The following is an 18,480-nucleotide window of genomic DNA, read 5'->3' as shown; positions in this document are numbered from 1 at the left end:
CATTGCACACAAATCACATCTGTGAGCAACTGTCCTTTGTTTTATTCCCCACAGAAACAAGATGCATTTGCCTGCTAACAAGGCTGTATACCTGCTTCTGACCAAGAGTACAAGTACTGGTGTTCTATCTCCTGTGGTAGATGAAACAAGGCCCTTATTTTGCAGTTGGCACCCCGGACGCATCAAGTGGATTTAATTTCTAGCTCGGTTACAGCTCTGCACACGATATTCAAAGAGGATATGCAAATCTTCTACACTGGCTCTATCTCCCATTTCTATGAACTACTTTTGCCCCAGCTCAAATAAAAGAAGTTCACCTGCCATTCTGTTCAGCCACGGTGATTTCTAATGGCTAGTACATCTCTGCAGCTTTTTTTGTCTGACCACTCATTCTTTGATATCACTGATGTATCAAGGATTTCCAGAAATAAGGAGCTTCTTCACTGAATGAAGCAAGGAACATTCAGTGAAGCATGGCTAATGGAAAGCTTAACAAAGATCTGTCATTCAGCTCTTCATCAGAGCTTCAGCAAGCGTGTCTGTGTCCCAGGAATATCCTCCCTCAGCTGGGCAATGGCAGGATTTTTTACAAATCTTTTAAAACTACAGATAAAGTCTCCATAAGGACAGAAATGTTTCTAGTTCAGTGAAAACAATATAAACTGTGCTGGACTAGAAATTTTTTTCAGTAATGAAAAGATGTTGATTTTGGTAACCATGGATTTACACCCTAAGGCAACAACAGGTGGCAAGCTCAAAAATGTAGGAATGGTTCCTGTATACTTTGGTTTCCCAGCTGAATTTACGAACAGTACCCCAGTAAAGGCTGTTGCTATTTGGGAAAAACGAGGCAATTCCTTTTTACATGAGACTACCTAATGGTTTCTACCTGGTAGAGTATCTGCAGACAGCGGTAAAGAGAAAGCTGTTTTTCAACATTACCTGATGTAGACTGCGTTTGGCTTGCAAGGCAGCGTTTAGCTTCTCTTCCTGCTTCACTCTCATTTTAACAACTTCATGGAGGAATTTTTCTTTGGCTTCTTTTGTATCTAGGCCACTGTCCAGGGCCTGCCTTAGGTGCTCCAGCTCAGCTTCCAACCCGCTGCTGTGAGAGTCAGAATGTGCTGCAACCTCGTATGAATTGTTGACTGTGACTGGGGCTTGCATCCCAGGTGAGCTCACGTCCTTTGCAGAGCTGGATGAAGTAAAGGATGGGGAGGAGAGCGAGGATAAGGAGGAGGTGACTGAAAAATAGAAACATTGACAATTAATCAAAAAAAAGTCTAAAACGACTATCACTCAAAATATGCTGAGGTCCATTTGTATAGAGGAGATACTCAAGATTCAGTGAAAAAATGGAAGAAAGAAAATACTCATTTTATACTTTGCTGCTTGAAATGTGATGAAAACGCAAACCTGACTGACTTACGGGACCAACTTACAATTTCCTTGAATTGTGACTTTGGAAGTTATGTCACAGTGTTTTCTCCATGGGTATAAAGACACAGATTTCTTTAGGGAAATCTACAGGATCTTGCTGTTTTCAGTGGGTAAAAATCTCTTTGCATAAACTGCACGCACTGAGTAAAGACTGAACATACCGAGGGCAGCAGCACAATTATCTAAGTGCCGTTAATGAGGTGATACTAATGTCTTCCTTCTGCTTTTGCTGAGAGGCCCAGTATCGGAATGCTGTTTAAGAATATACTGGCTCTTCATCTCTGTTTTATGTATCCAACTCCATGGATGCGGTAGTGAAACTGTGTGACCACATTCTTTGTCACAAAATTCCACACTTGCATGTGTGCACGCTCTGGAATTTTTACGGGCTATTTGTGCGTATCCCAGAAAGGCTATTGATCAGACAGCAAATCATCACTTTTTATGTGACCACCACATTTTTTTTTCTGTGTCCTCTCCACAACACTTACCTGCTTTAACAAGACTCTAGGTTAGTGCACACCTGTGGGTCACGTGCTTCTTTTTGTTCATGCACGTTCCTCTCCCAGGAAAATACCCCCCAACTTATGTTCCATTCTTCGTTTTCATTATTACTTAAGGCTGTATTTTTACCTCCCGTTGAGGTATTAGCCCTCCAGAATTATATTTAATCACAACAGAAGCTGAACAGCTAACTCCTGTGGATGACTGAGGAAAATCCAGCACAAAGAAAACAAAATAAAGGTGGATATAACTGTCACTTACATTCTTCCCTGGTTTCTACTTCAATTTCTGCTTCTGATTCCTTATCCTCTTCAGTGGCAGTAACAGTGGCCGCAACAGTGGCTGCTGCTTCTGGGATAGCTGTGTTCTCTGCAGCAAGTTTTCTTTTCCGTGGCTGGACAGTGCTGCCCAGAGGCTCACTGCTCCGTGACACTACTGTGGCACAGGGCGGGTTGCTGACAATTTTCTGTTGGGCTGGTGGTGCAAGTGCCACATTGGGGGCCACAGCATTCTCAAAGCTTTTGTACGAGTAAAAACTGTTTTAGAGGGGAAGGCAAAAGGAAGGAGAAAATAGTCACATTCTTGGCTTTAAAATGCTTCCCAATCCATGCGTTACACTGAAACTGCAAGACACTTTCTGGAATGACAGCAAAGTTCCATTGAGTTACACCAGCTAAGAATCTGCCTATGTATTTGCTTAGCGTTTTGCACTCACTTAAACATGGAGATGATTTATACAGCTAATCTCCATCCAATTCAGAAGGGATCATACTCGAAGTGCCACGTATTCTAAGAGCACCAAAGAGATGAGATCTCCCCGCGTCTAAAAATTATAATGATGTTTCATCATGATCTTCATGCATTATTGTTTTACCTAACTGCACAGTTTTAATTCTGTCTATCCACAAACGTTTTGTAAACTTGGAAATGGCTCTTCCTTAAGAATGGCCACAGGAGTGCAAAAAGCATTTAATTTTTTGACACGGCATGTATCTGAGTGCGTGTATGTAAAACCGCAGTTTAAAAAAACCAAACAAACCTGTGTTAAAGGACAATAATACTGTAATGTCAAATACACAGAAATTTGCAAAAAACATAGCAAAGACTGTCTCTGCAACTTCAATTCAGCATCTACTACATGATGTGTCTTCAGTTATAGACTAAAATTTCTCCTGAACATGTTGATGGTAGGTTTTTTTCCAAGACTTAAATTGGCCAAATTTCCCACAGGGATACCAAGAGCACACTCTTAGACGAGTTCAGCCCTTCTCTCCCTGCCTAACTGAAAAGTCTGTTCAAAAGCAAGGATATACTGGTAGGCTTTCTTTTACTCAATTCCCACAGCTTCTAAGAGGCTTGTTCATAAGGGCAGCAAAGTATGTTCTCCATAACACTCCCTAGAAACACCTGGTCACTTTAGTCAAACTTCTCACAGAAACCATTACCCTTAAGAAGAAAGTTGGCACAAAGATTTTTCAGACTGAACAGCTCAAGTCTGGCAAAGGAATGTGTAATTGCCCTGACCCTTTCCGTTCTAACTGTGACACCAGTAGTCCCACCTATCAGGGGTGGTGACTCCTTCTTGTAACGGTTTAATCATGTTCCTATCCAAGAGCAGAATCTGGCCTCTAACATCACCTTTCTGAGGGGTCTTACATGCTGAGGAGTCTCCTGCAGACTCTTGTCCAGTGTGCTCTGCTGTGACCCCCCCCAGGACCGCTGGCCATCAAGAGGGAATGGGGTCGCCTGTGCTGCCCTTCAGTCCTTCGCCCTCCTACAGCATTGTCAGTGCAGGGGGTAGCATGCAGCTGCGCTGGCAACATGCTGACCGGCCAGTGCACAGAGCTGCTGCAGTCACCAAGTGGCAGTTGCCTGGAAATAGCTGGCTGGTCCCTGACCACCTGCCCTGCGAAAGTAACTCAATCTTCCTTTAAACGGTGAAGCCCAAGAACTTCAGATGACTACACCCCAAAATGATCCTAAGTTCATAGAAGCAGCCTTCATTTCAGACTGTTATGGCATGTTTTACGTAAGAAAACCTAGTTAACAAATGCACAAAATATCAGTACTTTTTTTTTTTTTTTCCCTTCTGCAAATTCAAACACTGCAGCTGCAAATGCTTTTTAATTTGATAGTAGTGGATTGACTGAATTACAAAGCCACCAGTTACCGGTGCAAAGGAACAAACATAAAGCAACTTGCTGTCAAATAAATCTCCATGGCTGCCAACCCCATTGTCCCTTCAGTGCGTGTCTCCTTACCTGTCTCGGATCAACGCGGGAAGATGGGTTGAGAGCTCTTTCTCATTTGCCGATACAGCAGGGGACCAAGGCCGGAAAGCTGAGAGACGCTGACGGGGATGGACACAGCCAATACTCTGGGAAGAAAGGGAAAGAAAAAGAAGTAAATACAAACAATCTTTTAAACTATAAGTCACAATGGAGTGCTAGCGATGCTTTTCAGTACACATTCTGCTCTCTGTAAAACTACTCCCCCACTGGCTAGGACCTACTTACTTAGTAGTTTCCACTGGAAGAGATGAACTGTACTAATGTAAAACCTCACACGTTTTTTTTCTTTGTCAGTAAGTTATAAGCAGTTTGCAAAGACCCCAAAAGGCTCCTGAGTCTTTCGGGATTCTTGTACCTCAAAGGCACAAGGGGATTGGTTATACTTCATTGTCACAATCAGGGTCAGCGAGCACTGGAAGATGGCAAGGAGACTGGGAGGACTGTATAGCTCAATGTTTACTAGGAAAAGGATAAAAACGTTATTAATTTAGAAAACCTAGGCAAGTTCTATCTCTCATTTTCTCTTCTGGTTTCATTAGAGGGATGCTACATGCTAATTTGATCTCTCTTTTGATTACAAAATATTCAGCAATCACCTTATTAGATGAACTGGATAAGGACCGTAACCAACTGGACTGTTTTTCTTTCTCAGTAGAAGCTGGAGATTGGGAAGCAGAGTCATCTATTTTGGGCTTTTTGGAAGCAGGAGGATCTGAAGGGACCTGAAACAAAGACAGGCAGCAGAATTACTCATCTTGCAATGAGCTTAGAAACAGGTTATAAGGCAAAAGCAAATTCTGCATTTAAAAGAAAGAAACACTGGGGATTCTTCTACGTTTTTAAACCTAAGGGAAAACAAAGGAATGAAAACAAAGGACAGACACAAACTATGACACAATGCAGCTTCATTCCTTCATTAAAAATACTTGGATGAAGTGTGGATGGTGCAGGAGTGATAGGCAGTAATACAAGTGAGACATTCACACCATGTTGCAGAGAACTATCTGCCTTTTAATATTTTTGTATGCAGAAAGGTAAGGTTTAATGTGGTTGCTGAACTGGAAAGATTATTTTAAACGAGAACAGAACAGACTTTGTTATTCTGTTTGCAGTGGTTGTTATGCCGATGACTTCACTACCCCACAGCTGCAGTGGATTCTGGGGGTGCTGCCAAGAGCTGCTTTGCCTTTTCCACAAGTGGCTCAGCTTGGCCCATAAATCATCCTCAAGCATAAGAAAGCCCTTTGGCAAGCAAAACCCCTTTCCTTCAACACTGTGAAGGAATAAAATTCCTATAGTCCCAGCGTGGCTTGCAAAAAAATTGGTAACTACTGGTTTAACTGGTGCAGTGGGGATACCAGCTTGAAGCCTTGCCAGTACAAACACGTCTATCAGCAGGGAGGGAGAAGGTTCTGGACCTTATGCTGCATTATGACTAGAAATAATAAAAGAAACATACCACCTCAGTTTCTATTCCTTTTTCTTTCTTTTCTTTCTTTTTGCAATTCTGAACTCTCTACCTGTCCATATTCCCATTCAACCATGCTGCAATAACTAGTAATCACTCATATTTGCATTACATTTTTTCATCCTTACACCTTACCGTGATTTTTGTGGGCAAACAAGTATTTATACAGGTGTGTCTGTAAAACACAGGCATGGCAACATTTGGAGAGCCTGAAATGCTTCAAAACCAGGTCTATTTGCCAACGCAAGGAAGGATCTCATTTGCCAATGTCTTGTGTTCTGAAAATCAGCCCCCTTCGAGGTGTCTTAAATTGGGAACTCAGAGACCGCTTCTCCAAATGATTATTCACTCCTGAAAATTGTGTTCTAAATGAGTTGAATTGAAGAGTGCATGAGGAACCGAAAGCAGTATCGTTAAAATGCACTTCTCCAGACTCCCAACTGACTTCCAGGCAAACCCAACAGCAATGTAACTACAGCAATGCCATCCCTTTTGCACACCTTAATTAGGAGGAAATTATGACCTCATGTCCATGAACAGTCTACTACTTTCACGGAAGCAGGGCAGTAGCGTGGAACTATGGCTCAAGCCGATGACTGTCTAGCTAATGCCAGTGCATCTGGCAGCACGCACCACTCTTACTGCTTCTACAGCCCAGTGTGCATAGTAACATAATCAAACCAAGCCTGGAGGTTTTAGTGAAACATTCACCAAGCTGTGTGGTGTGGTCGACACGCTGGAGGGAAGGGATGCCATCCAGAGGGACCTTGACAGGCTGGAGAGGTGGGCCCGTGCGAACCGCATGAAGTTCCACAAGGCCAAGTGCAAGGTCCTGCACACGGGTCGGCGCAATCCCAAGCACAGCTATAGGCTGGGCAAGGAATGGGTTGAAAGCAGCCCTGAGGAGAAGGACTTGGGGGTATCGATTGATGAGAAGCTCGACAAGAGCCGGCAGCGTGCGCTTGCAGCCCAGAAAGCCAACCACGTCCTGGGCCGCATCAAAAGAGGCGTGACCAGCAGTTCGAGGGAGGTGATCCTGTCCCTCTACTCGGCTCTTGTGAGACCCCACCTGCAGTACTGCGTCCAGCTCTGGGGGGCCCAGTACAGGAGAGACATGGAGCTGTTGGAGCGAGTCCAGAGGAGGGCCACGAAGCTGATCGGAGGGATGGAGCACCTCTCCTATGAGGACAGGCTGAGAGGGTTGGGGTTGTTCAGCCTGGAGAAAAGGCGGCTCCGGGGAGATCTAATTGTGGCTTACCAGTACCTGAAGGGGCCTACAGGAAAGATGGGGAGGGACTGTTTATCAGGGAGTGCAGTGACAGGACAAGGGGGAATGGGTTCAAGCTGAAGGAGGGTCGATTTAGATTAGATGTTAGAAAGAAATTCTTTATTGTTAGAGTGGTGAGGCACTGGCACAGGTTGCCCAGAGCGGTTGTGGCGGCCCCATCCCTGGCAGTGTTCAAGGCCAGGTTGGACGGGGCTTTGGGCAGCGTGGTCTAGTGGAGGGTGCCCCTACCCACGGCAGGGGGGTTGGAACTAGATGATCTTTGAGGTCCCTTCCAACCCAAACCATTCTATGATTCTATGATTCCCTGGCACTCTGAGCTTGGGGCAGCTTTCCATATGTAGCAGATAAAGAAGAATGACACGGGTGTGTATATGTGTAACCCCAAGTACAAAATTAGCCCGTGCCAGTGCCAAATGCCAGCTTCAATGGATTTGCAGAGGATTCTTTGGGCACAGCTCCAGGCTTCCCTAGGGCTGACTCTTGTGGTGGCTATGGCATGGTCCCTCCCATCTAACTCAACTAAGAAAAGGCATTTCTAAATGCTTCTTGTAGAAAATGCAGGACAATGCATTGGAAAAGATTTGTTTTTGCTTTCAGGAGATGCTGTCTGTGCAGAATTAGTGACAGCATTAGAAAGGTATTTGGCAAGTGACTACTGATCCCAACCCTATCCACTGGGGATGGTGAGCTGTGTGGGGAGGGGAACTTGGGGTGGAGGGTGGGGAGGAAGGGGGGCTTGGAATGAAAAAGGCAACAGGTGGCAAGACTCAGCATGGAAACCCGTTCCTCCCCCCCCGACCATCCGTGCTCTGCTGTCTGCAGAACATTCTGTTCAGCAGCGTGGAGACGGCCATCCAGGCCCGGAACCCCTCTGCCACAACGCTCACCAGCCAGAGTGGGATCGGTACCATGGGGTGTGCGTAAAAACAAGCAGCTTTGGGAAAAGGAGAGCAAGCGTCACGTTTTAGAAAGGTTTGAGGAGAGATATTTCAAAAAAAATTATCTTATTTGCATTTTGGAAAAAATCATATCTCATCTCCAGCTTTCTCCACTGTTCCCCATCTTTCCCCTTTAAATCAAGGCTGACACCAAGGATCAAGAGTGCTCTGAGCACAAAACATTTCAGTAGACCTGGGAAATGATGCTTAACCTTTTGTTGCCAGGAGCCAGTATTGATCTGAAAACATGAGCTGCTGCTAGGAAAAAAAAGCAGTAAACAAGGTGTGTGCATGGGGGAAAAATAGGTTTGCCTGCCCCACAAATGGAAATGAGAAAAGCAGGTGTGAAATGGGGGGTGTAGATTTTTCTAACTTCAAGTCACCTCCTGCCACAGGACTCCAGTATTCCTAACAAACTAGTGCTGTCTAAACTGGTAAAGCACTTCAGCTGGACTCAAAAAAGGACTGCTGCCAACATAATTCTTGAACTGCTCTGATGACCTCTGCCAGTTTTCTTTCCATCCGCTATCCCATTCTGTTCACATACATGATCTGCTGGTTGAGGCAGGAATTGCCTCTCAGTACATGCTTAAAAAAACCCACCCTGTATTTAGGTTCCATTTTAACAATGCAAAAATGTAGAAGTTCTAGTAGTTTCCCACCTGGTCTATGAAACACTGAGGCACTACATGTTGCTATTAATCAGGAAATGGAGGTTCATCTCAGAAACTCATGAAACAAGGTTTCCGACTACAATCTGTAGTCATTTGATTAAATTTTTGCTCTTGTGTACTTCTATCTGCTTGGACATCCTGCTGAAGACACTTTTGTCCCCCTCCGCAGCAATACTGCGTCTGTGTCATGAACTCATCAAAACTTCCACCTATAAATATCCAAAGCAGGTCAGTAATGCACTGCATTCTTGTTTTGTGCAGCCTTCTGATGCTGAAAGAGGCAGAAGCAAATTTGCTCACAGCTATAGGACGATACTTAGATGCGGAATAAGACCAGATACTGAACACAAAATCTTCTCTTCATATGACTCACTGATTACATCCCACTCTAGGACAGATTCCAGGCAACAATATACCCCACTCTGACACTTCCAACCCAGCCCCAGCAGCCAGCAAACCTTGGTATTGGCTCAAATATGGATGATTTTATTTCATTTTCTCTCTTTGCCAAATAATGAAACATATAAAGTTGCAAAAGAAGTACTCAAAATCTGATGTAAATTTTTTGCCATCTTCATAAATGACTTCCAAAAATCTTGAACCCAAACCCTGGTAGACTGAAATAAATATTTCCTTATTTCCTATTCAGTTTTAATTCCATTGCAGGCAACTTAATAATTTGTTGTCAAACAGGCTTTGCGCTGGGCAAAGTGATTTGTTAATATACATTTTCTCCAATTCACACATGTAAGAAACTTTGTGATACAAAGAGGGTCCAGAGGAGCTATATGAAACATTTACTTAAGCTTTTGGACTGTTGTTTTCTGAAGCAATTTATTTTTGAGAAAAAACAGATACAGAAAGATTTATAAAGTTACTAAAAAAAGATTTTTAAAAGTACATTCCAAAGGGAAATTGGGCACGTGAACTTTGATGTCAGCCATTTTAAGGCAAACTGAAATTAAGCAGCCCAATTTGGCCTCTAGCCAACCAGGGCCACATTTGACATGTCTGATCAAATTTTCTACTTCAATTAAGTATTACGGTAATAAATCATGAGTTGAGAGGAAAGAATTTTTGACCCTCTACTTCTCAAAAAGACAAGCCTTCCCCAGAGCTCGGTACCACAAACAGAACCAGCAGACCAAGCAGTACCAGGTCAGCATGATACTTAAACATTACTTTCTGTCGTAACATAGAATGGAAAATGAGCCCAGAAAAAATTCTGAAATTTTAAGATTTAGGAGTGCTCACGGATGTGATTCTTGGTGCCTGAGGATCTACCAAAACACATTTCCTGGAGTAATTCACTTTCTTCTCCCTACTCTATTTCCAACACTATGTAACCAGGCTGAGTAGATGACTTTTGTTCCCTCCCCATTCTTAGCTCTGTTGCACCAAACAATGACTGCTGTCACTTTGCGACGCTCGGTGATGCGAGCAGCTATCCACTAGGGGATAAGCTAAGACCACTACGACCAGGACAGCACTCCCTTTTGGAAGGACAGAACACTACTACAGGCCAAATCCCACAAAATGGTGAAGTCAACGGAACTGCAACTACTCTTACACAATTGACAGTCTAAGCCTATGTAAAGGTGTGTATTGCCAAATGTGCGCACTTCCATCTTGTGTAAAAAACCAACCAGCACTACCGAACGGAGTTAAAACTCAGTGCAACTCCGTGTTCGCAAAACGCCAAGGACCCTGTTAAAATCCTCCAAACTTCAGCATGCTCTTTGTCAACCCGGGTTTTGCTACGTTGCTCAGCTACTGTGCTATGATGCACGTGGTAGTGAAACATGGGCTTCTTTTGCCTTGTTAAGAATGGAAAACATTAGGGGAAAGGAGTTGCAAATATTCAAGAGGCCTCCTTGCCTGTGGAACTTTTAGATTAGAAATGTACCTTCAGAAAAGCAGCCCATGCTCCAAATGCTGATCTATCCTCTGCTGATAAAACCTCCCCGTAACTGGGCCTAAGTTTGGCATCAAATTCCAAAACCTAATTGCAAACACAGAACTCTCTCAAAACAGGGTAACGGCACACGTTTATGTGTGTTTGTAACCTTTCCCAGGCTAGGTGGGAATGCATTTCCACAAAGTGTGGTGAAGGATGTGAGCGAAATAATAAAAACTCCAGGCTTCTCTGCTCTTCAAACTCAGTGATGCAGTGCCAGCCTGGTGCTGTAGCGGCTATTATTGCAGCTTTGAGACCATCTGACAGGCTGGGAGCAGGTGCAGTGACCCACGCTGCATGGGGCTACTGATTCATCTCTGCCTAGAAGCCAGACAGTTAAAGGGACAGAGCGTGCTCCGTGCACATACTTTGATGAGGCTGGGGAATCTGTCCCTTTGCCCAGTCCAATCCTTTTAAAGATGGACTGGAAATGCGGATACCATACCAGCAGAAATCACACCATCCTGTGTGGCATCTTTAGAAATGAAAGATTTAATGTGCCCAAAAGCTATTAAGCTATCCCAACACAGAGAAATCTGTATTTCAATCTCTTAAAAAAATAAATTTGGGAAAATACTGGGAGGCTGAAGAACTCAATTTCATATTCCTAACTCTGGTGTAACTCAGAAACGTCTCCATCGAAAACTACAGCTAGAAAAGCATGTATGCTCAGAGTAGGCAAAATAAAAAAAATAAAGAGAGGGGCTGTAAATCTATAGGTATCATACTATCATTTTGTTCAAGCTATTGCTTCTGCTGTTAGTTCCTGCAAACAGCTGAGTTCAGTTATACCATGAGAAAGGGTGGGGCTTCCTGTCTCATCTGATACTCCGTCTGGGTGTGAAAATTAAGCAGCTTTCTCATTAGGGGCACAAACCACAAGACCAGACGCCGGTCTGAAATAAGCATGGAGAAACCCCAGAAAGAGACTACTTGGGTTCAGAATGTGTCAGACATCAGAAGATAAAAATACACTGAAAGAGCAAAAAGCTGATAGTGAGCACATTTTACCACTAGCATCAAATGCCCATGTTGGCATTCAGCGCTAAAGCTACGATCCAGTCTGCGCTGCACTAGTGTGGCACCACCGGCTCAACTGGTCTGTACCCGTTCACTTAGGGTCCACTGGGCGAGGAGGGTCTTCCCGCTAACTTAGAGAGCCTTTGATTACAAATTATCTGGTTATTATTTCATATGTTTTTCCTGTTAAAAACTAGCACCTGACCATCTCAGCTCACATTTACTCATTTACTCCAAGGGAATCTGGAGTCAAGGCAAACGCCTTAACCAGCAACTGTCCTCCAGAGAGCGGTAAAGGTGAAAGACCCCGCTGGCCATGAACACGTCTGCACCTCAGGCCATGGAAATTCTGAAAGACTAGCCTAACACCTATTCTTAATAAAACTTTCCTCCGTAGGTGAACTGGATAGGAAAGATGATTTTGTAGAGGACACAGGAGTGGAACACACAAACAGAAAAAGGGCTTGTGACTCCAAGTTTTGTTACCGATTGATTTATAAGATCTTAAACAAATCATTTCCACTACCTTCCCCTAGGAAACTAACACTAATCCTGTTCTACTTCAAAAGATGCGTCAAGAATAAAGCCCTCTGACACTACAGATATACCAGTAAAAATGTTACAAAAGTGCCTGAAGATTTTCACCTATTTCAATTTACAGATACCAAAAGTCTGCAGGAGCAGTGAAGAGCCATGTCTAGCAAATTCATGAGAGCCAACAACAGGCTTGTTTTTCTTAGCTACTTCATCCAGACCCATCCATTCGGTCCTTGCTGGGTTACAAGGAATGGACTGGACAGGTACACATCTTATTGGGAAAACTCAGTATCATTTTAACATACTCAGGGAAGTGAAGGACCAAGTGGGCGTTTAGTCAACACTCTTTCTCACCCTTCTGAGGTGTTCCTCTACATCAGAATTTAGGCAGGACGGATGGCATTTTCAAAAGCTCATTAGCTGTACCAGAGCAAAAGGCAGGAGGAGTCATGCTACTGAGATGCTCTATTTATTCTCCAGGTTTTGCCAAGATTATTTCACCAACGCTAACTTCTCAAATAGCCAAAAAACCCTATACACAGTGAAAAAGATAGATTGAAACTACCTTTCCAGGCAACTGCACTGCATTCAGTTATGGCATCTGCAAGTGAAGCATATGAGAATGCTGCTAGTGCTTCTTATTTGACTTGGCAACTTAGCTGTTAACCACTGCTGGGACAAAGCTTTTAATACTTTATTAGCATTTCCTTGCATGAAAGGCACTACAAAAAGTGAAACGTCGGGAGTTGAAGCACAGCAAGGGAAGAAGAATTTGTAGAGATTATTGGTCTCATTACCTGCACAACTATTCAATAAAATAAACTAAGTATGAGCAGCTCTGAAAGCATCTTTCTACAGGAATTGATGGCTTTTTCTTACTCAGTGATGAAAATGAGATCTAGGCAACCACCGCAATCTCTGCATTTCATGCTACTAGTATTGCCTGAAGAGCCCTAGGGAAGTCTCCAGAAAATATTTGCATAGACAGTTGCTAAGAAATCAGGGTATGTAAGTTCAGTTCCCGCTCCATGAAGAGTGCATTGAGTAATACAAATGGGAACTGAAAGACAGAACTTTTAGGTTCTATTCTAAATGGCTTTACTTGCTCACTTGTGTGACCACGGACCAGTTACTTAAACTCAGTTGACCTGTAGATATAAAAAGGGTAATATTAGTTACCCATTTTTAAAGGGTGCTATGAGGTTTATCTTCTACTTTTACTTGGAAGAAAAGGATGCAAAGTCTTATTTTAAGCACACTGAAGTCACGGCACTGTGTGGTAACTCCTCCTCTAGTAGCACCCATGTCATTTTTTTCCTCAGAGCCCTAAGACTGGTTCAGGCTCCCACTGGCACAATGATGGTATTATGTCGCACAGCCTTGTGAGATGGCATTTCAGAAGAAATGTACCTTCACCAGTGACAAGTACTCAAAGCTATTTCTGGAGGTTACCAAGACCACAATTCCTGAACTTGGGAACTGAACTCTGAATTCTCTACATGGTGCTTTTTATGAACTGCAGGCCTGATTCTCTCTCAGAACAGGATGAACCACATGAGAACGGAGCGCGCTCTGTGCTTCTCTGGTTGCCTTAAGATTTCTTTCAGATTTCTAGTTAAAAATCAAACTAAAAAAATGCAAAATGATAGGTATATTCACTTGGGGAAAAAAAGCCCTTTATCTGCATCCTTTAAACCTTCACAAGGATGTCAACTGATGGATAGAACACTTGCTTCCTAAAGCCTCTTTGTGACGTGGTCCAGAAATGATTAATAAGGTATTAGAGGTCTTTATAAGGACTGCACTTTCCCATGGATTAAAAAAAATAAATAAATTCAGCTACAGATTGAAAGCTATGAAGGGTTGTCTTGATAATAAAAAAAGCTAAAAATAATGCTGTTCTACGGAACTGTAAGAAGATTTACTGCTTGTCTACTGTATATATTTAAAAGAGAAAAAAACCCTACCACATTGCAGTGTCAGTTCTAGGGAGTGTATGTAACATTTGTTTTCTTCTTCTTTTTTACAATTTTGGTTTCATTGGGCAGGAGTCCAGACTTTCCATCTTCCCATTTTTCACTGCTCCGGTAGAAGCATAAGTACTCATTTTACCCTGTCATTTTGGGACGTGTGATTACGGGAAGTATTTGCTTTCTATTCTTGCCTTCACAGCACACATGCTGGCTGCCAGTGTGTCCCCCAAGTCTGACCTGTGGGGAATCTTCACAAACCACAGTTGAGAGCACTTCGGAAAGCGCCTGTTATGCACAGGCATAAAAAGGAGCTGGGAAGAAAACCTCACTGGAACTAACCTGCTCTCCCTTCCTAGTGATGAGCCTACAAGGATTTGCTTTGTCTCTTCCTGAGAGGGGATCTTCTGGTTGTGCAAAGGCCTGATTTTACTTCACCTACAGCAATGTAAATGCAATGTCCCAGCTAGTCTCAAAGAATGCTATGTAAAGAAGTAATGTCTTAGTCATATGGTAGTATAGGAAGTTCATCTTAAAAAACTGGGAACTTAAGTTTTTCCTCAGATCTGTGCAAAAATCTTTAATTTCTATGGAATCACATCCAAAATTTACAACAGAAGAAGTGAAAAGGGACTGGATAATTTTATTTCAGACACTATCTCCGTATAAGGCATATTCCTACAGAGTACCCTTTGATGAATTTATTTTGTAAAGGCAAATTTAAATTCTTTTCTAGAACACTCTACATAGCCCCTGGTGTAAGGCATCATCCATTTTCAAAGCTTCTTGGCTAGCATAAAAGAAAGAAAGAAGTTTTCTCTCCTGTCTCAACACTTCTTTCCTTTTATTCTTTTAGTAAAAAAAATTAGGCCAGATGACATCTGATGATTGCACTTATCCTAAGGAGCAAACAGTAAGGCATTTCTAGTAAGTTGTGGTATAGCAAAACCAGCAACAACCTCCCATGTAAACCACAAATCCAGAACTCGATTTTGAAATGGGGAGAGAACATGCAAATAATCTCACCACTTTTCTATTTCACAAAGATCAGTAAACCTTCTGGGATTCTTCTGGGCCACTGTAGACTTTACTGCAACTTGCTAACTTTTTCCTGTGTTCAATATTAGCGAAGCTTGGTTATCATGAAGATGCAGCTAGTGCTACCTGGAAACTTGCATTGAGAAAAAATGCTCAACTACATGCTTAATCCCTGATCTCAACAATTACTCTTTTATTTTACTGTTCTGCTTGTACATCTACCATATAAAATTAGTCTGTGATACAGATCTGATCCTATAAATCCTTTAAACTCTCCAAATCTTCTACAAACATTGAATTTTTAATAGCCACTCTTTTAGTTGCAAAATTCTATGAATCCTTAGTAGTTGCTCTACAAAATCAGTATTTCCCATTCAAAGTGATTCTGCATTTCTGATTCTTCTAGTTGAAATCCCTCTGCTATGGGCAAGCATAAGCAGCACAAAACCATCATAGTATGATACCCGCTGCACAGATGGGAAAACTGAAATAAGCCACACAGAGCCAAAACCAAAGTAAAAGCCATGTATGAATGTGGCTGTCAGCTATCTCAATGTCAGTGTTAAATCCCTCAAATAAAGTACTCCTCTGATTTTATTTGTCTTTTAAAGAAATATCTGAAAAGATAACTGATTATTTGTTATGCAATGTACTTGCGTTTTGGATCTTGGCTGATGCAACTGGAAGCCTCTTTTCCACTGGCTAAGAGTCTGTTTTGCCCTTCCAGTGGAAACTAAAAGTTACAGCTGGAAAAGAAATCCCTGCCCTGTGGTTTAAACTAAACCAAAACAAAAAAAAGTTCAACTTGCACTTCCCACTGCCTGAGTAGAGCCAGTGATGGAGACTAGTATAAATTTGGTCAGAGGGGCTAAGAAGAATGAACGGCCCCTTTTCCTCTGGTCGTTTTTATTGGCAACGAGCTGCCTGGGAACTCTCCGATCCCCTTCAATATGAAGGGAAGGGGAGTGTGACTGCCTGAGGAAAACAAATGAAGCAGGCATATGTGCCTGCACACACCATGCATGGGTGTTCCAGGAAAACCGAAAGCAGGTTTGGCAGTTGGAAGGAACTGAGGGCTCGGCTCCTGTTGTAACTGAAGCTGAGGGAAGTTATGCCATCGGATTCATCAAGGAAAATCAAAATTTTCTCTACGGACAGATTTGCTTTGCCCAATCTTTGCTGAATTGTTTGTGGGGTCACGGTTCTGGAAATTAAAAAGCCCTTTGCGGACGAAATTTTCTCCTCACATTTTCTTTGAAATGAAACCAGGCTCTCTTGCTGCAACTGCACTTGAGTTCCAGCTTCAAACTCTCTCCAAGGCATCAGTTCCTGTATTGTGGAGACATGTCCACTCTGCCAGCCAAGAAACTCATTTTAATTTCAAATGTTACATAAAAGGGCAAGTATTCCCCTTGTGATCTCCACTAACATCAGCTCTCTACCAGGCACGGTGTTCTTCCTCAAGTAACAAGTAATGCATAATGAACTTCAGCAACCAGACAGTTTATGAGCCAGGAAAGTGGAGAGGGGAGTCTGAATTTTCTGTTCTAACCAATGGACAGTGCAGTTTCCAAACTCAAAACTGCTTTAAATATATATCGGTGAAAGTATACTGTCAATACATTGATCATGGGTTAATAGTTACAAATCCTATTAAGGTTAAAAGACAGTGCAATGGAAAACCTAGTCCTAGTGAAACAAAATGGTGAAAGGCCTCATTTATCCACCCTGTTCTAGTGGAAACTACCACCTTGAGTCTTTTTATCAAAAGATGACTACAATTTTGACTGAAGAGTCGTAACCATAGTTAAGGGTATTTTAGGTGCCAGTAACTTTGAGTAAGATACAGAGCAAATTTAATATCATTAAAAGGACCTTGTTCTTCCTTCACATCTTTTCAGTCAAGGCAGGCCATTTTTGTAAGAACACAATTTTGGAGGACTAACTTCTCACCATCCATTTAGAAGACAGGAAAAACCTAAATTCTTTGTTTACAAAATGTTTTGAAAGCTACAGACAGGCAGATGCTTCCTTAAGCACCCGACAACTAACGTGCTCTACAATTCTAAGAAAGCCACAAGAAGCTCATCTACTTTAAGTAACAGTTATTACTTCTGAAACCTCCCCAGAGCTCCAAGGATAAAGGCGGACAACCAATTACAGTCTTAGACTTTCAAAGCTTCTTTTGCTGCCTTTAGAAATAAGCATCACATGCTCTTTCCACCAGATGCTGAGTTAAGGGGGGGGGGTGTGGTGGTTTAAGAGGGGAAAGTGGGAGGGGGGGAGAGAGGAGGAGGAATGAGAGAAGGCCCTTTGGTTTACTCTTTCCAGCAAACCCATGCAGCAAATCAGTCCTCTGGCAGGAAGGGGCTGCTTTGGAAGAACCTTTTGCGTTCCAGTGACTGACTTGTCTAAATAGAACTGATTTTAGCTAGGCCATTGACCATGCAGGAGTGATACACTTTGAAAAGGACTTTTGTCCTTCAAAAGGGCTAGTGTAACACTGAGAAAAAAGAAACATTTGCAACAATTACAAAACAAAATTAAAATAAGTATGCAAAATATTATCCCCTATACTGGGACAATCAACATGAACACCAATACTGAAGAAGAAGCCTTTAGCAAATTGTCTCATTCAATATACAAAATGTTAATAAAAAGCCCACCCGTTTTTTTCATTTTTTCCAACATAAACTCACCTTTTGACTACAGAAAAGAGACCTAACAGGAAATGCCCAGAGAATGTATGCGAATATGTAGAGAGAGACACACACACCATATTTCAAAAAAACCCTACTTTGTTTAACATCATATGAGGCAGCAAAAGATAATTTGAAGGGAAAAATGAAAGGCGAATGGGCTGGACAGGAAGGGGAAATCTGGGACACTACAAGAAGGCTTTCAGCTCTTGTATAACGTGATAGATTATAAGCCTTTAGGGGGAGAACTGGCTAAGCAACATTACGGTGCAGCGTGACTGCGCAGCCACATGGGTTGTCTGCTACAACTCTATTAATAGGAGAGAAGATTAGAGAGGTTTGACTATATACAGTCTACATCTACCAATATAATTCCTGCTTTCCCTCCCCGTTGCATTTCTTCTCAATACACAGAGACCCCTCGGGACGTTGGAATGCAAACAGCGTCCCAACGGGCCCGCTGGAGCCAACTGCCACACAAGACTGGACCTTACTCAGCTCAGTAACCCCCTTAAGGTATTTGCTGGCCCCAATTCATCCTTAATATCTGACAAAACATTCAAACTTTTGTTCACATCTATTTAAAATTAATAGGCTTTAAACACAGATTTAACTCCTAGTACTTAAGTGAATTGCAGAATTTAGGCCTCAGTTGG

At 42.5% G+C, this 18,480-nt stretch overlaps 1 protein-coding gene across 1 annotated transcript in view; it reads right to left on the bottom strand.

Moving 5' to 3' along the window:
- SKI (SKI proto-oncogene) overlaps positions 1–18,480 on the bottom strand; it is a 118,887-nt gene that overhangs the window by 10,451 nt on the left and 89,956 nt on the right. The window contains exons 3-6 of the mRNA XM_054849986.1: positions 4,832–4,957; positions 4,206–4,321; positions 2,206–2,480; positions 943–1,244 (exon numbers count right to left, since the gene is read on the bottom strand). Coding sequence (XP_054705961.1) covers positions 943–1,244; positions 2,206–2,480; positions 4,206–4,321; positions 4,832–4,957 — 819 coding nt within the window. The remainder of the gene's footprint in view (positions 1–942; positions 1,245–2,205; positions 2,481–4,205; positions 4,322–4,831; positions 4,958–18,480) is intronic.

This window comes from Grus americana, chromosome 21 (genome assembly GCF_028858705.1).
Source record: "Grus americana isolate bGruAme1 chromosome 21, bGruAme1.mat, whole genome shotgun sequence".
Lineage (NCBI taxonomy): Eukaryota > Metazoa > Chordata > Aves > Gruiformes > Gruidae > Grus > Grus americana.
This window is presented reverse-complemented; position numbering and strand designations above follow the sequence as displayed.